This window comes from Aquarana catesbeiana, linkage group LG06 (assembly GCF_042186555.1).
Source record: "Aquarana catesbeiana isolate 2022-GZ linkage group LG06, ASM4218655v1, whole genome shotgun sequence".
Taxonomy (NCBI): Eukaryota; Metazoa; Chordata; class Amphibia; order Anura; family Ranidae; genus Aquarana; species Aquarana catesbeiana.
The window spans coordinates 31,193,506-31,216,403 of record NC_133329.1 but is presented as its reverse complement, the minus strand read 5'-3'; the positions used below and the strand labels follow the sequence as shown (position 1 = coordinate 31,216,403).

Genomic DNA, 22,898 nt, shown 5'->3' with positions numbered 1-22,898 from the left:
AGAAGTACATTAATGCTATAAGGTGAACAAAGGTGAACTTATCCTTTAAGTAAATTTACCAAATTTGATTTGGTTGCTAATTCTTAAAGTTCTTGCGCCGTGCCTATTCTATTCCCATTTACTGGGTGCTCAACTAGTTTGTGTGATTACACATTCATGGAAAAGACAAATGGTAAGACTGAAACATTTTGTTGAACTATACTGAACAGATTGAGGTTTTGTGCAGCTAATGATTATTAATGTCTTACAGGGTGATGGAGGAGGACCTCTGGTGTGTAAGGTCCAGGGCGTATGGTACCAGGTGGGAATTGTGAGTTCGGGAATAGGATGTGCATTCCCCAACTACCCCGGGGTGTATACACTGGTGACAAGCTACCAAACCTGGATCAGCACCAACCTGAACGTTGCATTCAATTATGTGTCAAATATCCCTACACCAACGATGACATGTGGAGGAAACTACAACAACACAGGAAATTCCAGCTCCGTAGGAAGCACTGTCTATCCATACACCAGTGTTCCATTATCAACAATGCCATCTAAAGGTAGTGTCACATTATCATCACAAACAACTGGATGATGCATCGTCATAACTGATCTAGACAATGGGGTGACCCCCCCCCCCCTAGCTTTTCACATAATCACTGGATGATCCTGGTCCAAACTACTCTTTCTGCTGACACTAATATAATGGAACACTTCCATTTCAGCTGACCTAAAAAATGGGGTTGATTTACTAAAATAGCAGATGACATTCACTTTGCAAAGAATACCCAATTACGTGAAAGGATTAAAAAATGGGTTTTAGCTCGGAGATGATTGGATGATTAAAGTCAGCACAGCTTTCCTTCATTGGCTGAGCTAAGTAAAACATTTACTTTACAAAATGAGAAAGCTTTACTCCTTTAGTAAACCAACCACACTGCCATCTATTTCCAATATTCTGAGAAAGAATTCTAGTTTTAAGAAAATATGGGGGGGAACTTCTCCAGCCAATAAGATACGGAGAGTATTATAGGCCGCTGGAGCGGCTCTGCCTGAGGGAAAATTCAAAGAATAATTTGGCCCGTATTTATAAAATCTTATCAGATAGAGATGATCTGGAGGTCCCACCATACATCAAAAACATGAGTTCGACTCAAACTCGAAGCTCATCCCTACTTCCTAGCTGTTCTGTCCCTCGTGGACTTTCTCTACAGCTTCCTAGCTGCTCTCTCCTTTATGGACTTGGGCCTTGGTCTGTCCCAACCTGGACACTATGGTGCACACCAGCACCTCTCACGGCTCCCTCCACACATTGACTCCCTCAGGAGGTTGGGGCTCTGAGCTCTATCTGAGCTCTATCTCTGGCTCTCATATGAAGGGAAATGTACATGTATTGCAGATATTGATGACATTTGTTTCTTTGATGTAAACTTTAAATTGCTGATTGGCATTTTTAGTTTTTTTTCATGCTGTAAGGAAACAGTGAAATCTGAAATGTGAGCTCCAGGCAAAAGACTACATAAACTATTCATGTGTGAACCGTCTTAGCAGACAAAGTATTTGTAATCCTATCAGAGGCATAATTATGACTCATGGGGCCCCATAGCAACATTTAGATGGGGGCACCTTAGCTAATTTTTTTTCAACATAAAATGTGTCTAAATCAAGAACTAAATCAAGGTGTGCTCAAATGAATTTAAATTAAATTAAGTTTTGACTGCTGCAAGAAAAAGGTGTGTACTCCTTTAAGAATTAGTATGGGATGTTCCTGTGTTATCTGTGCTCAGTAAAATATATAGAATCATTAAAAAATTGTCTACAATATCTACCATATCATCAACAATATCTGCTATAACAAATGACAAAGCATAACAATAAGAATTTATATAGTGCTGTGATTCTTCAGTATCACGATGATTCCTTTAAAGTTAAAAAGATCAATCTGTGCAGAAATATATGGCAAAGGTGATGAAAGTCCTGTGCCTTCACTCACCAGCTATTCATGTAAAGATCACTTATCTGCATGGATTGCACTTTTAAAGGACTTTTTCTGCACGGATGGCACTTCAACTACTTAAAGTGGTTGTAGAAAAAAAAAAAAACAAACCTCTTAGGACGAGGCGTCGGTATCTAATCCACGCCGAGGGAGTTGACATTTTGCCCTCGTGTGTCTTCCAGGTTCGCGGCTCTGGCACTGTGATTGTCCAAAGCCACGATGACGTCACTCCCATGCGCGCGGGAGTCTTCTTCCCGGCAAGGTTCGGCAGCGCCTGCCGCACATTCAGACAGGCATTTACAGCGAATGCACCGCTGATGTCAGCGGCTGCATCCAAAGTGAATATAATAATTTTACTTACAGGTAAGCCTTATTCTAGGCTTACCTGTAGGTAAAGATAAAAAAAATGGGTATACAACCACTTTAATCACTTGCCGACCAGCCGCCGCAGTTTGACTGTGGCAGAATGGCACGACTGGGCGAAACTACGCTATGTAACGTCGCTTCGCCCTGTGGCCACTAGGGCGGTGTACACGGCACCCGCTGCTCGCCCCCGGAGCCGATGCAAATGCCCGGCAGTCACGATCTCTGCCAGGCTCCCGCGATTACTGGTGACATGCCGAGAACTGGGATCTGTGTGTGTAAACTCAGTTTCCGGTTCTCTGAGGGGAGTAGAGACTGATCGTGTGTTCATACAAAGTATGAACAGCGATCTTTCATTTCCCCTAGACAGTCCCATCCCCCTTCAGTTAGAACACAGAGAGGGAACACAGTTAACCCCTTGATCGCTCCCTAGTGTTAACCCCTTCCCTGCCAGTGACATTTTTACAGTAATCAGTGCATTTTTATAGCACTAATCGCTGTATAAATGCCAATGGTCCCAAAAATGTGTCAAAAGTGTCCGATGTGTCTGCCGTAATGTCGCAGTCACGATAAAAATCGCAGATCGCCGCCATTAGTAAAAAAAAAAATTATTAATAAAAAATTCCATAAAATTATCCTCTATTTTGTAGACGCTAAAACTTTTGAGAGAAAAGATTCGACGTAGAGAGAAAAGATTCGACACGGTGGGAAAAGTAAAATAAAAATAATGATGATGATGAATGTTATTGGCTGATACCCAAAGAGGAGGGGCAGTAAAATAGCTAGAACACTCACAGCCAACTTACTTTCATTTATGATTATGGTGTCTGTTGAAAGTTCTAAGAAGGTTCGACGGAGCAGCTAAACTATACGGCATCATACAGTTTAGCTGCTCCGTCGAATCTTCTTTGAACATTCGACAGACACCATAAGCCTTCAATGACAGATTCGACCTTAATTAATTGGGATTTTCGGATGAATGCAAGTTTTTAATGAAAAACTAAATAAAGAAAAACGAATTTCGTGAGTAACTAAATAAATTTATTTTTCAGACGAAAACGAAATTCCGAAACAAAATATTTCAGTGTGCACATGTCTAGCAGACAATGCTGCTATGGGGAACTCACTGGTGGAAAAATGGACCAGCTGAGGGTCATAGGCGTGCGCAGCCTATTGCATTAGGGAGTGCACCCACAAAGCTCAAACACACATGCATGTGTGTGTATATATATATATATATATATATATATATATATATATATATATATATATATATACTTTTGACAATATAATGTGTGTGTGTGTGTGTAAATATATATATACTGTATATATATATATATATATATATACGTACACACACACACACACACACACACACACACACATTATAATTTCAAAAGTACTGGGACTCCTGCCTTTACACGCACGTGAACTTTAATGGCATCCCAGTCTTAGTCCGTAGGGTTCAATATTGAGTTGGCTCCGCCCTTTGCAGCTATAACAGCTTCAACTCTTCTGGGAAGGCCGTCCACAAGGTTTAGGAGTGTGTCTATGGGAATGTTTGACCATTCTTCCAGAAGCACATTTGTGAAGGCCTGTCTCGCAGTTTCTGCTCTAATTCATCCCAAAGGTGTTCTATCGGGTTGAGGTCAGGACTTTGTGCAGGCCAATCAGGTTCCTCCACTCTAAACTCACTCATCCATGTCTTTATGGACCTTGCTTTGTGCACTGCTCCAAATCATTTGGTGGAGGGGGGATTATGGTGTGGGGTTGTTTTTCAGGGGTTGAGCTTGGCCCTTTAGTTCCAATGAAGGGAACTCATAAAAGGGGTTGTAAAAGTTCCTGTTTTTTCACCTTAATGCATCCTATGCATTAAGGTTAAAAAACATCTGACGATTACCGGGCCCCACCAGCCCCCATTTTACTTACCTAAGCCCTAGAAAGTCCCGCGTTGCAAACGCGCTGGATCTTTGCCTGGGGTTCTTGGCTCTTCATTGAATAGATTGATAGCAAATCCAATGACGCCGGAGTCGGGGGGCGGGACCCGCAAGGTAACCCCCCTGGGGGAGAGCTTCCCAGAGGGGGTTATCTGAGGTGGGGAGGAGCCGAGAGAGCCGCCGTGGGACCCCAGAAAACGCAGTTCGGGGCCACTCTGTGCCAAACGAGCTGCACAGTGGAGGTAAGTATGACATGTTTGTTATTTTTAAAAAATAAAAATTGAACCTTTACAACCACTTTAAGGCGTCAGCATACCAAGACATTTTGGACAATTTCATGCTCCCAACTTTGTGGGATCAGTTTGGGGATGGCCCCTTCCTGTTCCAACATGACTGCGCACCAGTGCACAAAGCAAGGTCCATAAAGACATGGACTTAGCAAGGGTGGTGGAAAATGAACTTCAGGTGCAATAATTCACATTATAATAGTGACTAAAACATATAAAATGAAGTGTAACACTCAAAAAAAAAAATCCAAAGTGCTATAATGGTGAGAACCTCCCAACTAAAAATTTGTTGCACTTGAAGTTAATTTGTGTTGCAATTATTTGTAGAGGGGATTCCACCAACTCCGCTAAGTTTCATTTGTTATGTATTGTTCTCTGTGGTGATGTCGGGGGTGGGCAGGACTGAGCAGCTATCAAACACCAGCCAATCATCGGGCTGTTTAAGAAAGGGGAGGAGCCACATAAATGTAGTGGCCCACCCAGACCCTATTGCATTGGCTGGTGTTTGATAGCTGTTTGGTCCCGCCCACTCCCGACATCACTGCTGAGTTGTGACAGCTGATCTCTCTCTCTACATACAGTTACATTAGCTGACATTGTCACAGATTCAGTGGCTCTTACAAGCCTCACAATCTGCTCAATGTGAAACTGTTTCACAGGCAGCGAGGGCTACACATTTCTTGGATGCAGCCTTTCACAGCATCCCAGTGGGCAGATATTGGAAGACAGCACAGTGATTAGGGTTCCGGCCGGCTGCCACCCCTCTTAAAGTGCCGCTGGGTCCCATGGTTGGGTCGGCCCTGTGTAAACAGCAATTTTCAAGTCTTGCCACAGATTCTCAATTGGATTTAGGTCTGGACTTTGACTGGGCCATTCTAACACATGAATATGCTTTGATCTAAAGTACCCTTCCATTGTAGCTCTGGCTGTATGTTTAGGGTCCTTAACCTGCTGGAAGGTAAACCTCCGCCCCAGTCTCAATTCTTTTGCAAACTCTAATGCCCCGTACACACGGTCGGACATTGATCGGACATTCTGACAACAAAATCCTAGGATTATTTCAGACGGATGTTGGCTCAAACTTGTCTTGCATACACACGGTCACACAAAGTTGTTGGAAAATCTGATCATTCTGAACGCGGTGACGTAAAACACGTACGTCGGGACAATAAACGGGGCAGTAGCCAATAGCTTTCATCTCTTTATTTATTCTGAGCATGCGTGGCACTTTGTGCGTCGGATTTGTGTACACACGATTGGAAATTCCGACAAATTTTATAGCCTGCTCTCAAACTTTGTGTGTCGGAAAATCCGATGGAAAAAGTCAGATGGAGCCCACACACAGTCGGAATTTCCAACAACACGCTCCGATCACACATTTTCCGTCTGAAAATCTGACCGTGTGTACGGGGCATAACAGGTTTTCTTCTAAGATTGTCCTGTATTTGGCTTCATCCATCTTCTCATCAACATTGACCAGCTTCCCTGTCCCTGCTGAAGAAAAACAACCATATTTCACGGTGGAGATGGTGTGTTCGGGGTGATGTGCAGTGTTAGTTTTCTGCCACACATCGTGATTTGTTTTTAGGCCAAAAAGTTAAATTTTGGTCTCATCTGACCAGAGCACCTTCTTCCACATGTTTGCTGTGTCCCCCACATGGCTTCTTGTAAACTGCAAACGGGACTTCTTATGACTTTCTTTCAACAATGGCTTTCTTCTTGTCACTCTTCCATAAAGGGCAGATTTGTGGAGAACACGACTAATAGTAGTCCTGTGTACAGATTCTCCCACCTGAGCTGTGGATCTCTGCAGCTCCTCCAGAGTTACCATGGGCCTCTTGGCTGCTTCTCTGATGAATGCTCTCCTTGCCCGGCTGGTCAGTTTAAGTGGACGGTCATGTCTTGGTAGGTTCGCAGTTGTGCCATACTCTTTCCATTTTCAGATGATGGATGGAACAGAGCTCCGTGAGATGGTCAAAGCTTGGAATATTTTTTCATACCCTAACCCTGCATTAAACTTCTCCATAACTTTATCCCTGACCTGTCTGGTGTCTTCCTTGGCCTTCATGATGCTGTTTGTTCACTAAGGTTCCCTAACAAACCTCTGAGGACTTCACAGAACAGCTGTATTTATACTTAGATTAAATTACACACAGGTGGACTCTATATACTAATTAGGTGATTTCTGAAGGTAATTGGTTGCACTAGATTTTAGTTAGGGGTATCAGAGTAAAGGGGGCTGAATACAAATGCACGACACACTTTTCACATATTTATTTGTAAAAAATGTTGAAATCCATTTATCATTTAACTTCCACTTCACAGTTATGAGCCACTTTGTGTCTGTCTATCACATTAAATACCAATAAAATACATTTAAGTTTTTGGTCATAACATGATAAAATGTGGAAAATTTCAAGGGTATGAATACTTTTTCAAGGCACTGTAAATAGATATATATACATAGATAGATACATAATAGATAATAATTATATCTATTATCCTATCTAAGTAAAACAAATTATTTATTTTTTTGCTTGTGTCATCTGCACAACATTTTTCAGTGTGCGGTTCCCCGTCGGTGTCCAGTCGGATAGTTGGTGGTACAGATTCATTGGATGGGAAGTGGCCCTGGCAGGTTTATGTTACAGATGGACAATATATGTGTGGGGGCTCCCTGATCTCACAGGAGTGGGTTATGACGGCAGCACAATGCATCCAGAAGTGAGTATAACATGTGACCTTTATAAACCAATTCTTCCATCAGACACCAATCATTCTGCTTTTGGAATTGTTTCTAAAAAACAGTCATGGACATATTCATTGATAGTGTTCTTCTTTTTTAAAGTGGACACTTTAAAACTGCCAAGTGTGCCTCACTGATCATCATTGATTGGTAATGTTAACTAAAGAGCCCCTGTATGAGCGCTAATATTGGGCCCTTGATTCAGCTATTGAGTTGATAGGCTAATTCACTGTGGATAGATAGACGCAGGTGAAGAGTAGAGTTGGGCAAATGGTTCGGCCCAAGTATCCATTCGGGGCGCGCATTGGCTGTTCACCCGGTTCGAGGAACACCTGAATTTGCATGGTGCTTAGCGGGTGTTTGTCTGCCAAATGCACTGCAAAGCTTTGCCCAATCAGGGTACAGTAAAAGTTGTTTGTTAAGGACGCTGCGCTGGCTTCCCGGGCCCGCTCCTTAACAGCCGATAAGTCACCAGCTGTCAATGGGCTTCCCCACTGACAGCTGAATAAAAAAAAAAAAACATTGCTGGCAAAAAAAACTGGCGTGAGGTCCCCCCAAAATCCATACCAGACCCTTATCCGAGCATGCAGCCTGGCAGGTCAGGAAAGGAGGGGGGACAAGCGAGTGCCCCCCTCCTGAACCATACCAGGCCACATGCCCTCAACATGGGGGGTTGGGTGCTTTAGGGGGGGACTTTGTCCCCCCACCCCAAAGCACCTTGTCCCCATGTTGATGAGGACAAGGGCCTCATCCCCACAACCCTGGCCAGTAGTTGTAGGGGTATGCGGGCAGGGGCTTGGTACGCCTACCCATTCATCAAAAAAGTGGCAAAAAGTAATAAAAACACAGAGACAGTTTTTGACAATTCCTTTTTTTTTTAATAAATAGTGCCCCCCCATGTAAATCTTTTGTCAATCACACCGCCCACCGCAGCCAGAAAAAAAAATGCTCCCGCCGTCCATGAAGGCTGGCCGTCTACTGCAGGCTCCTCTGTTTGACAGTTCTAATATAGGGAAGAGCAGGGCCACTTAGCTATGTCACCTGGTGGCACCACCCCCTTGTGACATCACCGACCCAGCATTCAGCCGTCTGTGACTTCAGAAGGGGGGGGCGGTGCCACCAGGTGACGTAGCTAAGTGGCCCTGCTCTTCCCTATATAAGAACTGTCAAACAGCGGAGCCTGCAGTAGGCGGCCAGCCTTCATAGACGGCAGGAGTGTTTAATTGATGATGGATTTACATCGGGGGGACACTGTGTTTTTATTTTTTAATAAAGGAATTGTCAAAAACTGTCTCTGTGTTTTTATTACTTTTTGACAATTTTTTTGGTGAATGGGTAGGGTTACTATGTACTCTATACTCATTCACAAAGGGGGTGGGATCTGGGGGCCCCCTCGTTAAAGGGGCTTCCAGATTCTAATAAGCCCCCCGCCTGCATACCCCCACAACTGCCAGCCATGGTTGTGGGGAAAAGACCCTTGTCCCCATCAACATGTTGAAGGCATGTGGCCTGGTATGGTTCAAGAGAGGGGACACTCGCCTGCCCCCTCCCTTTCCTGACCTGCCATGCTGCATGTTTGAATAAGGGTCTGGTATGGATTTTGGGGGGGACCCCACGCTTTCTTTTTAAAATTTTGGCGGGCGGGACCCCGCACCATTTTCAATAGCTGGGTGCCGGAAATTGCAACCGCAAGTCAATTGAAATGTGATTTGACATATTTTTTTTTCTTTAGAATTGTCATTTTTGCTGCAGCATGTTCTATACAATCTACAGAGTTTCCACTTTATTTACTTGCATATAAGCCTTAAAAATGGGCACTTTTGATTTTTCCTGTTCGGCTTCCATAGATTTCAATGGGGTTCACTGTTCGGGTTTTTCTCCTGTTCAGGAGCTTTGCTGCAAACCAAACAGGGGGGTGTTTCGGCCAATCTCTTCTGAAGAGTAGTCTATACAATACCCTAAACTCATAGTTTACCACTTGGATATTAGTAGCACACTTGGGACATCATGAAGAGTGCTTTGAACTTTTCCCTGCCTGGAGCTAAGCAGGGTCCAGGTCTACATGACAGCAGGAGGAGGTATAAATGGGCCACTGTCAGAACACTGCCTAGATATGAAGTCTCTGGGGTGCTGCACCTTCAGTCTAAGCCACAGGCTCATTTATCTCATTGTGGTTCTGCTGGTTCTGTTTTAACTATTCCTACACCTGCCCTTTAATCAAAGGAGGATGCAACACTTCATTCCAGTAAAGTAAGCCCATATAAGGATCAAATACTCACCCTCAATCCACAGCCATTCCCAAAAGAACATATTTTTTTCCACTAGTTGTGCTCAGTCTTTTAGGTTGAATGACGGCCATCATCAATCAACCCAGCTCCTCTGAGCCTATTCTGTCATGATCCCGCCTCCAGGCTGTGACTGGACAGTGAAGGAGAAGCAGCAAAGTGATAGGCTTATCTCCCTGCCACTCTGCTCTCTCCCTCTATCAGCATGCTCCATGATTGGTTTTCTCCTTGTACTGTTTATTCTTTCCCTAGTCTGAGTTTTGCTGTAGAGGCACTGTAAGAGGCTGATACCAATTCAGGTGCTTACACTGCTTGCAATAAATAAAATGCATGTAATGATGTATTAATCAATACAGAGCTTAATGATTCTGTATCTTTTATATCTGGCTTATTTTAATATCTTTATTTTGAACTGTTTAATGTTGTAGATCTAACAAGTATACATACAATTGCATTCCACTTCTGAGCCTTCAATAGAGATTACTACGACTTAGCATCAGTAAACTCTAAAGTTTATACCATTGGACTTGTGTACATACAATCCATTCATAGAGAACATATTATGATCAAGTTGTATTTCATTCATTAGATTCTGAAGTTCATTGATAGTAATGATATTGCATTGCCTTCTACAACAGATGGGTCCTCATTTATACATGTTATGTTCTGTTTTCTTTCTGCAGTCCTATCCAGGTATCGAATTATAAAGTATATTTAGGCATGTACCAGCTGGGTGTGATCAGCCCTCATACAGTTATTGCCAATGTAAAGAATATCATTGTCAATAGTCAATATTCAAGTATTAATACCCCTGGAGACATCGCCCTGATACAGCTGGCCTCACCTGTCACCTATACTCAGTACATCATGCCAATCTGTCTGCCATCTTCTTCCACCACCTTCCCCTGTGGTACGGAGTGCTGGGTGACCGGCTGGGGTACAAGATCTTCTGGAGGTGAGTCCATGAAATTATAATCAAAAGTGATTTTATTCATTTTCAATCCAAGTAGATCAGACCTTTAAGATAAACCTTTGTGTATAATAACCACCATGAAGTGTGCAAATTGTGCAAAGTAAAAAATATTTCTATATTGATCCTATAATGAAGTGTTTTTCTCTGCCATCTATATTAGTATATTAATATTGTTCTCTTTTTTTTGGCTTCATATTAAAAAAACTTATCTTTCCCAAATATTATTTCTGATCAAAATATCTTATAGTGTTACCAATCACTTTATAAAGTGCTAGTGCTAACAAAATATTACAAAAATATATAGGTATATATATAAGTGAGAAATAAACTGAAAACTAAAATCATACAATGTGACAATATTACTTCATTCATAGAATTCATAGTTAAATAGTTACATAGTAGGTGAGGTTGAAAAAAGACACAAGTCCATCAAGTCCAACCTATGTGTGTGATTATGTGTCAGTATTACATTATATATCCCTGTATGTTGCGGTCATTCAGGTGATTATCTAATAGTTTCTTGAAGCTATCAATGCTCCCCGCTGAGACCACCGCCTGTGGAAGGGAATTCCACATCCTTGCCGCTCTTACAGTAAAGAACCCTCTACGTAGTTTAAGGTTAAACCTCTTTTCTTCTAATATTAATGAGTTGCCATGAGTCTTATTAAACTCTCTTCTGCGAAAAAGTTTTCTCCCTATTGTGGGGTCACCAGTACAGTATTTGTAAATTGAAATCATATCCCCTCTCAAACGTCTCTTCTCCAGGGAGAATAAGTTCAGTGCTCGCAACCTTTCCTCATAACTAAGATCCTCCAGACCCTTTATTAGCTTTGTTGCCCTTCTTTGTACTCGCTCCATTTCCAGTACATCCTTCCTGAGGACTGGTGCCCAAAACTGGACAGCATACTCCAGGTGCAGCCGGACCAGAGCCTTGTAGAGCGGGAGAATTATCGTTTTATCTCTGGAGTTGATCCCCCTTTTAATGCCAATATTCTGTTTGCTTTATTAGCAGCAGCTTGGCATTTCATGCCATTGCTGAGCCTATCATCTACTAGGACCCCCAGGTCCTTTTCCATCCTAGATTCCCCCAGAGGTTCTCCCCCCAGTGTATAGATTGCATTCATATTTTTGCCACCCAAATGCATTATTTTACATTTTTCTACATTGAACCTCATTTGCCATGTAGTCGCCCACCCCATTAATTTGTTCAGGTCTTTTTGAAAAGTTTCCACATCCTGCGGAGAAGTTATTGCCCTGCTTAGCTTAGTATCGTCTGCAAATACAGAGATTGAACTGTTTATCCCATCCTCCAGATCGTTTATAAACAAATTAAATAGGATTGGTCCCAGCACAGAACCCTGGGGAACCCCACTACCCACCCCTGACCATTCTGAGTACTCCCCATTTATCACCACCCTCTGAACTCGCCCTTGTAGCCAGTTTTCAATCCATGTACTCACCCTATGCCAACGGACCTTATTTTGTACAGTAAACGTTTATGGGGAACTGTGTCAAAAGCTTTTGCAAAATCCAGATACACCACGTCTACGGGCCTTCCTTTATCTAGATGGCAACTCACCTCCTCATAGAAGGTTAATAGATTGGTTTGGCAAGAACGATTCTTCATGAATCCATGCTGATTACTGCTAATGATACCGTTCTTATTACTAAAATCTTGTATTTAGTCCCTTATCATCCCCTCCAAGAGTTTACATACTATTGATGTTAGGCTAACTGGTCTGTAATTCCCAGGGATGTATTTTGGGCCCTTTTTAAATATTGGTGCTACATTGGCTTTTCTCCAATCAGCTGGTACCATTCCAGTCAGTAGACTATCTGTAAAAATTAGGAACAACGGTCTGGCAATCACTTGACTGAGTTCCCTAAGTACCCTCGGATGCAAGCCATCTGGTCCCGGTGATTTATTCCCATATCAATGTATATATGTGGTGCACAGTGCAAGAAAATTTGCAGAAAAAATGTTTTTGAAAAATGTCCCCAACATGTGCACCACAGTACACTAGATATCCTCAGTAAGTGATCACTCCTGTGCAGTAATAACGTTTTTCTTCAATATAAAGTGCTCCAAATTCACCACTTATTGTGATTTCACCACCACCTGTTGCAATGGCCACTCACCAGATACAGTAAGGATTTGTGCCTTTGGTTCATTTAGGATAACCACTCCGTTTATGATGGGTCCAATCGCAGCCTGTTCAAGCAGTACAATAGTGTCTCTTGCTCCATATAGTGCTCACAAAAACATGTGGATAGCCATCATAATGTAGTATGTAACTGTCACCAAGCTAATACAGCAGTGTATGTGGAGAGCGGAGTCTCAATCTGTCCTAGTGTCTCCTCACAGCGGTGTGCGTTCCAAGCCTCACACCCATATGATCGAACGCGGTAGGAAAGTCCCCAGCAGCCTCTACGCGTTTCGCAACAGGGTTTGTGTCATCGGGAAGCTGCTGTATCTATGCCTGTCCTCTTATTTATACCTCCTTTAATTTTTTTTTCTCCAATAGATTTTTATTGGGTTTTACAAATTACAGGTTATGTAGTCACAGTGAGGAACGAAAACATGCAAGTATAAGCATACAGATTGGTTATTGCAAGTGTGGTCTGATTAGAGAGTATATGAACAACGTTCCCAAAAAGGAAATAAATTGTTAAGAAAGTGTGTATCAAACATAAGTCAGAACAGTTAACCTGGTATGGTAGGCGGAGGGGTAGGGTAGGGAGGGGAGGAAAACAAGGAAAAAGGAGCAGGAAGGAATAAGGGGGGGGGGGGGAGAGAGCCTCAAGTGGATGTTTAGATGTGGAGCAGGACATCTCATTAAGGTTTTTTGTGTGAGTCCTCCTTTAATTTTTTGATCCTTGTCAGCTTGTCAAACAATTGGAAACGGCCATGACACAAAACCGGAAGTGGTTTAGCCGCCATCTTGGATACTCAGGGCTATACAGGAAGTAGTATAGCCGCCATTTTGGTTACTGGAACCCAGGCCCATTTTTCCCTTAATATGTATCTATTGTGGTATTTTGTCATAGATACAGCTATGACAAATTACCACAATAGATACATATTAAGGGAAAAATGGGCCTGGGTTCCAGTGGCTAAACCACTTCTGTTTTCGTGTCACAGCCGTTTCCAATTGTTTGACAAGCTGACAAGAATCAAAAAATTAAAGGAGGTATAAATAAGAGGACAGGCATAGATACAGCAGCTTCCTGATGACGCAAACCCTATTGAGAAATGCGTAGAGGCTGCTGAGGACTTTCCTACCGCGTCCGATCATACGGGTGTGAGACTTGGAACTCATTTTGCAATTTCATCAGATCTAATCTTTTTCAAAGGGGAACCGTTCTGTATGAGTACGCTTCGGACCATACATTTCAGGGTTTCCCATTGATTAAGTGGAGTAGTAGTGTCAGAGGAGTGATCAGACGTGAAGTGTTGAATTGCCTTAGTAACTTCAGCGATGCACACTGAGTCCCAGAGTAGATTGTCATTAAGATGCCAGGACGCCCCCTGCGGTATTGGGGAGGACGGGCAAAGGACAAGTAAACAGGGGAATGGTCAGACCATATGGCATGTCCCAAGAAAGATTGTAATGGGGTGTCTAGGAGGGATTGTGAAATGAAAAAATAATCCAATCTGCTGTATGAATTGTGGGCTATAGAGAAATAACTGTAATCCTTTTCCATGGGGTGGTGTATACTCCAGACTTCTACTAATTGATGGGAGTGTAATAGAGATTTGATGTGTGTGAGTGAGGATGTGGTTATGGATGACTTACCCGAGGATGTGTCGGCAGATGGAGACAGAGCAATATTGAAATCACCACCGGCGATGACACAGGAACCCCTGAAGGCAGAGAGTCTGGTGAGAGTGGTGGAGAAGAAGCAAGCCTGGTCTGTATTAGGCACGTAGACGTTAGCCACTGTAAAAAGAAAGTTATTTAGCTTCAATTTGAGAAATATAAAGCGATCATTATCATCGATACAGGAATCAAGTACTTCAGGGTGAAAAGATCTATGGAATGCGATGGACACTCCTTTGGACTTAGGCTTAGGGGTTAGTGCTGTGGAGTAGTATAATGGCGGTTGCAAATTATGAGTGTAGACCCAGTGCGGAAATGTGTTTCCTGCAATAGCAAAATATTAGCTCGCTGTTTGTGGAAGTGATATAGGATCTGGCTATGCTTCTCCGGGGTATTAAAGCCTCTGCAGTTATATGATGCTAGGCTAAGTGGTGGTGTGACTGCCATGTTGGTTGGTGGGGGTCAGGGGTGGTAAGAAGAGAATGACAAGAGTCTTTCGGGGACCAGGCTCAACCAGCAGGAGAGGAGATGGGGAGAAGGGGCGGGATTGTAGAAGGAACAAGTAGGGGAGTAGTTGGAAGAAAGAGTAGCATGAGGATAAAGAGAGGGTAAGGAGTTCTTCAGTTTCAGTGTCAATAAAATTGCAATGCAGTGTGTCTGGTTGTGACTGAACACTAGAGACTGAAGCCATGATTTCAGTGGGTAGACAGAACTACATGAACAGGCCACTAGGTGGCATCAAATGAGCAAATGTGTAGAAAAATAATATGTATAGTAAAGTGCTATGAAGAACATAGTAAAACCAAGAACAGTGCCAGTGACTGGCACCGATTATGCCTAGGGGGGTAGTTAAAGGCATGGGGGGGGGGGGGGGGCAGGGTCCCAGGCTCCACAGGGCAGTACTAAGAATAAAATAAACAACAGTACAACCTGTCATGGGGGAGGAAAAGAAAGGGATGTCATGAACATTAACATACAAATGTGTATAGAGCATGGTATGATGTGACAAACATTTAGTATACTCCTGCTATGCAAGTGAGCAGGCAGTATTCAAGTATACATTTCCCTGTGATTTAGGAAAAGAAAATATTAAAGCAGGTAAATTTTGACACAAAATAGTAGGAAGTCAGAGGAGTCATTTGTTGAATGGTGTGTGTCAGAACACTGGGGGGGTTAGCTGTAGACAAATCTGCGCAACTGGAACAGGATGTTCATCCAGATAAGACGGTTCAATCGTTCTGGTATTCAACTGTGGAACATGCTGTCTTTTGTTAACAAGTCCCAACGTGGGTACATAGTAAGAAGTCTTCCATGAAGAGTAATGCCCCGTACACACGGTTGGACATTGATCAGACATTCCGACAACAAAATCCATGGATTTTTTCCAACGGATGTTGGCTCAAACTTGTCTTGCATACACACGGTAACACAAAGTTGTCAGAAAATCTGAACACGGTGACGTAAAACACGTACGTATGGACTATAAACAGGGCAATAGCCAATAGCTTTTGTCTCTTAATTTATTCTGAGCATGCGTGGCACTTTGTCCGTTGGATTTGTCTACACACGATCGGAATTTAAAGGATTGGATTTTGTTGTCGGAAAATTTTATAGCATGCTCACAAACATTGTGTGTCGGAAATTCCGATGGAAAAAGTCCGATGGAGCCCACACACGGTCGGAATTTCCGACAATAAGCTCTGATCACACATATTCTGTCGGAAAGTCCGACCGTGTATACAGGGCATTAGTCTCCAACTGTAGCAATGTTCCGTAAGGTGTACAACGTGGAAAACTTTGTACAGGGGGCACTCATAAGAACATGAGTTATATCAGGGAGTAATCCTGCACAAACAAGAAAGGACATAAGAATAGCCGTTCTATAGAGATTCAATCATTGGGGTCTTTGTGTGAGGAGGATCCAGGGCGTCGCTTGCGACTTTTCTTGTGCCACTGTGGTAGGTATGGTAGGCCTGGGGTGGTGGGTGTGAAAGGCCAGTCTGGGATAGAGACATGCAGCAAGTCCAGAGTACTAAGAAATGTTGGGAGGTCCCCGAGCGTGCAGAAAATGTCTGTCTTCCCATCGTGGTGGACCTGTAGCTGGAAAGGAAAATGCCATTGATACTTCAGTTGGTGTGATTGCAACAGATGTGTGAGGGGTTTCAGGGCTTTCCCCATGGTCAGAGTCTGACGCGAGAGGTCCAGTAGAAGCATCATGGGTGAAGTGTTAAAGAGAATAGAATCTTGAGTTCTCGCAGCCCGCATGATGGTCTCTTTAATGTTGTAAAAGTGCATTCTGCATAGGGTGTCATGTACAAATGATGTGTCAGGTTTCCTGGGGCCGGAGGTCCTGTGGACATGGTCCAGTTCAAGGGGATTGTCTTTAGGCAGTTGCAAAAGTTGGTTGAAAATGGCTGTCACAGCCGCCTTTAAATCCTTTGATTCCACGGATTCAGGTATCCCGCGGACGCGAATATTGTTGCATCTGTTTCTATTTTCAATGTCGTCTTGCTGGTATGATAATTGCTGCAGCATGACTGTGTGAGTATTTAGTATTTCTTCATGGGTCCGTACGGTGGCGTGGAGGCCCTCAGTGGTGTTTTCACAACGAGCCCCAATGTCTTTTTTAAACTCAGTTATTTCTTGTTTGTATGTTTTTTCAATGCGCTTAACACACTGCTCAAAGTCAGCCTTTGTGGAGAGGGAGTGCATGTAGCTGTGCAGGGATCTCATTTGGGACTCCAAGTCCCAGCCATCCTCCGATCCCAGGGAGGTATTGGAATGGCTCCTGGAGCATCTGGAGGGGCGATCCTCAATGGCGTTGTCACTAGGGGGGCCAGAGGGGGCCCTGACCCCCCAACATTATGCTGTGCCCCACCATGTGCCCCCTAATTAAAAAAAAAAATAAATATATATATATATATATATATATATATATATATATATATCAGACTCTATTGAGAGGGAGAGCATCCCCAGTCAGCTCCTGTGGGTGACTCCTCCCCCCTCCCTCTGCTCGATGACACTGCATAATGCGAGCGTTCACACAACCACGGCCGCCCGATATGCTCCTTCCCCTGCATCCTCATTGGCAGGGAGAAGAGCGAGTTGCAGGAAGGACTCCACCAGGACTCTCAGTTACTGAAAAAACAGACTGATTTCTCCCATCCTTAGGACAGGAGAACCAGCCTGTAAATTCCAAGAGATGCCAGACCAGCGCTGTCAATAGCAGGGGCATGACAGCAAGAGGAAGCTGGGGAACCCCACAGTGGCAGAACACCAGGGCCCGGTGGCAAGACAACCTTTGCAACCCTGATAGTTCTCCCACTGCTTTGGACCCTTATATTTTCCTGGTATGCCGGTGACATATATCTCTTGTTTTCTGCCACCCTGGGGGAGCCCCAATACAGTAGGAAGGGAGCTCACTGCAGAACATGTGAAAGGGCCCGTTGTGTGTATATATATATATATATAAACATTGAATTTTATAGTTGCCCCCCTACTTTTGTCACTGTTCCCCCATGTTCCCCCCTAAATATGAAAGCTGGAGATGCCACTGGCGATCCTGAGTCCCGGGGGGTGGATGGCATGTCTGAGAACCAGCCAGGGAGTCTAAGGTAGATTCAGAGTGGGTCGGGGCACCGGCGCCATCTTGGATTCCGGCCGCTGGGCCGCGGCCGAAGATCGGGTGAAAAATTCCCCTAAATCACCCCCTAAATCACCCCCTGGACGGGATCCCCCTGTTCCCTTAGCCTCCTTGTACTTATCTTTCCCCATTGGAGTTGGTGAGGCTGCGTTCTGCGGTGCGGAGAAGCCCTGTGAAGCCACGGGATCCGGGAGCTGAGACACTACACGTCCTTCAGCTCCATGCGGCAAGCCACGCCCCCACAGAGGTATATATTTTAAAGAGATTGTTTGTGCCCCGAGTTCAGAATAAGGGCTAGATTCACATATGCATGATGTGGGAGCACAAATATATATTTCTTTATCATACATCATGGGACACAGAGCCTTAAGTAATTACTTAATGGGTTATGGGCCACCTTCAGGTGTTGACACTGGTATACCCAATCAAGGAAGTTCACTCCCTATATAACCCCTCCTCCTTCCAGGAGCACATCAGTTTTTTCGCCAGTGTCTAAGGTGTTGGTCACGAGTAAAGATTTGCTCTGAGGAGCTCCAGGAGGTATACATGCTTGATTTAAAAAGCCTCCACAACCGGATCCATCCACGCCACTGTGGCCACAGGATGGTACCCGGGCCTCGCATAGAAGAATGAGGTTTTGCTTGTAACGCTTCTCTTTGAGGGCTGGACCCTAGAAACCAAGACTCTTTTTGGTCTTGCTACATTACCTAAATTGTCCTGAGGGGTACTTTACAGGTCCAAAGGAGTAGAACCATGGGTGTCCGCAGGTGGGGGCAAGGGGGGTCAAGTGCCCCCCCTGGAATCAGGGATTGGATCTTAAATTCAGCACAGTTGCATCGCTATCGGGGTGCAGGCAACCCGCACCTGGGTGCCACCCGCCAGTGGAGTGACACAATCAGGGTGCTGTCAAGCCCCCCCATCAGTGTAGTGTGACTTCTTTTCCCTGCTCAGTCCAGCAGAGAACTCGGCGGTGCTGTGACAGGAGAAAGGCGAGCTGTGAGCTGTCAGAGGTTTCCCCCGCTTGCCCCCCCTTTCTCCTGTCAGGAAGAAGAGACGGCGGCTCTCACCAGGTTCCCCGCCCAGCTTCCTGCCCATTCTGTTCCTTCCCTATTGGCCATAACTGAGGGCCAATCAAAGGAGATTAGGAGAGGAGAGCATCAAGGGACATGTAGTCCCAAAGACTGGCGGCCCCATTTTCCACAGGGAGGAGGCTACAGCTCGATCAAGAGGGAGATTGAGAGACTGCAGGCTGGAAAAAAGCTGAGGGAGAGAGCGCTACAGGACAAAGAATAAGGAGTGTGCTGGGCGGAAGCCAGAGAGAGAGCCACACTGCCCAGCACCACCAGAGAGAGAGCCACGCTGCCCAGCACCACCAGAGAGAGCCACGCTGCCCAGCACCACCAGAGAGAGAGACACTGAGCCACTACCATGGTACAGACATGCTACACTACTGACCAGAGTTGCTGCCGGGGAATCCAGAGTGAGCGATCGTCCAGGCAGAGGGATCACTGCTGTAGTTTCTCTGGGTCTGGTAAGAGGGCCTGTTGGGCATTATCCATTACTCATCCTAGGGACTGTACTACGTCTGCAGTCTCTGACCATGATAATGTGATAATGACATTGTTGAAAAGGGGCGGTGCATGGGTGACCCTAAAATGATGCCCCCCCTGAAAAAAGTTCTGCGGACGCCCATGAGTGGAACCCCTATTAAAAGGGACCTTTTGAAGGTTTAACTACGCTGCCCGCCGTGATGGGTGAAGTTTGGATCTGCAATTATAGCAGTATCCTGCAGCGAGGATAAGATAAGGGGAGAAGCCTAAGAACTATAAAAGGTCCACCTATGCTTTTTCTCCCATATATATATATATATATATATATATATATATATATATATATATATATATGGCAGAGCGTTGCCCTGCCAGGGTCTAGAAGGAAGATGTGACTCAGAATTCTCAACCAGACGGTTTGAGGGGCTCCAGGGAGCTTGTAACATGAAGAGGAAACTGGCTTTTCAGTTTCCTCCTTTCTTAGAAGGTCCACTTTGGGACCTGGAGCCCTGGGATTTCTGAAAGATCCGGGTGGGATGAAATCCCCAGTCCTGGGTCCTGATTTTGAAAACAGTCAGCATACTGATTGGTCAGGTGTGTGCTGGGCTTTTAGTAGTAACCTGACCATAGTTCTGGGCTCCACCCCGGCAGATAGGAAATTTGAGTACCAGGAGTCAGGAGGGCTCCAGGTGGGAGCCAGTGCAGGAAGAGGCCACTAGCTGTGTGCACCAAGGTGGTTGATGAAACTGTCTGCATGGGACAGACAAGGGCCTGGAGTGTAAGGCCAGAGCTGCAGTGCTGCAAGTGAGAGCCAACTAGGCTAAATATCATTTTGTTGATGGGAAAAGGAATGCTGAAAACCCCTGTGAGGGAAACCCATCTTTGTTTGCTGAACTTTCTTTTAACCACTTCAATACAGGGAACTTAGACACCTTCCTGCCCAGACCAATTTTCAGCTTTTAGCGCTGTCGCAGTTTGAATGACAATTCAGCGGTCATGCTACACTGTACCCAAACTAAATTTTTATCATTTTGTTCCCACAAATAGAGCTTTCTTTTGGTGGTATTTGATCACCTCTGCGGTTTTTATTTTTTGCTAAACAAATAAAAAAAGACCGAAAATTTTGAAAAAAAATAAAAGTTTTGCTTTTATTTCTGTTAAAAAAAATTGTAAATAAGTAAGTTTTCTCTTTCACTGATGGGCACTGACAGGCACTGATACAGCAGCACCGATGAGGTGGCACCAATGAGTGGGCACTGACGGGCACTGATGATGGGCACTGATATGCGGCACTGATGGGCACTGGTAGGCGGCACTGATGGGCACTGAAAGGTGGCACTGCTGGGGTGGCACTGATAGGCGGCACTGATAGTTGGCACTGATGGGCACTGATGGGCACTGATAGGTGGCACTGATACGCGCCACTGTAATGAGGCACTGATAGGCATCCCTGGTGGCACTGGCAGTGGTAGGCATTGGAGTGGGCACTGATTGGCAGCTGCCTAGGCATATATTGGTATTTAATAATACAAAAAAGATGCGGCGCTAAAAACAAATAAAACCAGTGAAATAAATTGATACAATAATCAAAAATAATTAGTGCAAGTTAAATAATCATATTCAATATCCCAAAATTAGTGGGACAGATAGAATCCAAAAAGCAAAGCAAGGAAGAGTCCGTGATTAATCAAGAAAGAGTGCAAAAAGGGCCACAACAGAGATGAGGATGCAGTGGAGAGAATCTTCTATAGTTCCTCACACCCGAGGTGGAATATCAAATATGCTCACCAGATCCCGTTGACCGCCATTACAGCGGTCAAAAACAGCACAGGGAATTTTGGGGCTCCCCACAACCTCAGCTCAATGGTACCGATGGGCGACAGATGGTATCGTGTAGCAGCTTGATGGAATACCGAGGCGATGGACTTGATTTTCATCTAGAGGGCGCTCAATTTCTCATTCGCTTTGTTGCCAGAATGTCACCTGAGACTGAGGGCAGCAAAAAACGCCAAGGAAAATCCTTTTGTAATATGCCTGTAACCATCATGGTTACAGGCATATTACAAAAGGATTTTCCTTGGCGTTTTTTGCTGCCCTCAGTCTCAGGTGACATTCTGGCAACAAAGCGAATGAGAAATTGAGCGCCCTCTAGATGAAAATCAAGTCCATCGCCTCGGTATTCCATCAAGCTGCTACACGATACCATCTGTCGCCCATCGGTACCATTGAGCTGAGGTTGTGGGGAGCCCCAAAATTCCCTGTGCTGTTTTTGACCGCTGTAATGGCGGTCAACGGGATCTGGTGAGCATATTTGATATTCCACCTCGGGTGTGAGGAACTATAGAAGATTCTCTCCACTGCATCCTCATCTCTGTTGTGGCCCTTTTTGCACTCTTTCTTGATTAATCACGGACTCTTCCTTGCTTTGCTTTTTGGATTCTATCTGTCCCACTAATTTTGGGATATTGAATATGATTATTTAACTTGCACTAATTATTTTTGATTATTGTATCAATTTATTTCACTGGTTTTATTTGTTTTTAGCGCCGCATCTTTTTTGTATTATTATTTATGGTGGGATTTGGAGACTAGATCTCGATGCAGGCTGCTTAGTTTTCACTACACTGTATTTTCACTTTAAGCGCAGCTTTTATTTTTTGTTTTTGCCAACACATATATTGGTATTTCCCTGGGGGCCTAGGGGCATACCTGGTGGTCCAGTGTGGATGGCTTCCCTGGTGGTCCTGGGCGGCTTCCCTGGTGGTCCTGGGCAGGATCCAAGCGGGGGCTGTGCTGATAAACAATCAGCACAGACCCCCTCTGTCAGGAGAGCAGCCGATCGGCTCTCCTCTACTCGCGTCTGTCAGACGCGAGTAAGGAAAAGCTGATCACCGGCTCTTCCTATTTACATCGTGATCAGCCCTGATTGGACACGGCTGATCACGTGGTAAAGAGTCTCCGTCAGAGACTCTTTACCTAGATCGGTGTTGAAGGGTGTCAGACTGACACCCCGCAACAACGATCGCAGTGATGCGCGCCCCCGGGTGCGCGCAGCGGCTTGATATTCCTGATCACGTTATATGAAGTCCGGTTTAGGAATATCAGACCACTTTGCGCCGTCATTTGGTAATAGGGCGGGCGGCAAGTGGTTAATAAAAATGGGCAAACAAAGCCCTTAAAAAGAAGAACCAGCGAAAACTCTGTATGCCTTTAAAAATGTCTCCTCTAGAGGGAGTATATTACACTTTCCTTGTACGATGCCTTTTTCAGCAGCTCTGTGTCCGGCTATAGCAGCAGGTGTGGTCCTAG

At 44.5% G+C, this 22,898-nt stretch overlaps 1 protein-coding gene across 6 annotated transcripts in view; it reads left to right on the top strand.

The window, feature by feature from the left end:
* LOC141148245 (transmembrane protease serine 9-like) overlaps window positions 1-22,898 on the top strand; it is a 437,906-nt gene that overhangs the window by 240,838 nt on the left and 174,170 nt on the right. For 4 of the 6 annotated variants that reach the window (XM_073635506.1, XM_073635505.1, XM_073635507.1 and 1 more), the window contains 3 exons: window positions 251-545; window positions 7,133-7,292; window positions 10,283-10,554. The exons of 1 other annotated variant lie outside the window; for it this stretch is intronic. In XM_073635506.1, coding sequence (XP_073491607.1) covers window positions 251-545; window positions 7,133-7,292; window positions 10,283-10,554 — 727 coding nt within the window. The remainder of the gene's footprint in view (window positions 1-250; window positions 546-7,132; window positions 7,293-10,282; window positions 10,555-22,898) is intronic. One more of the 6 variants, XM_073635509.1, reaches the window with a different exon arrangement.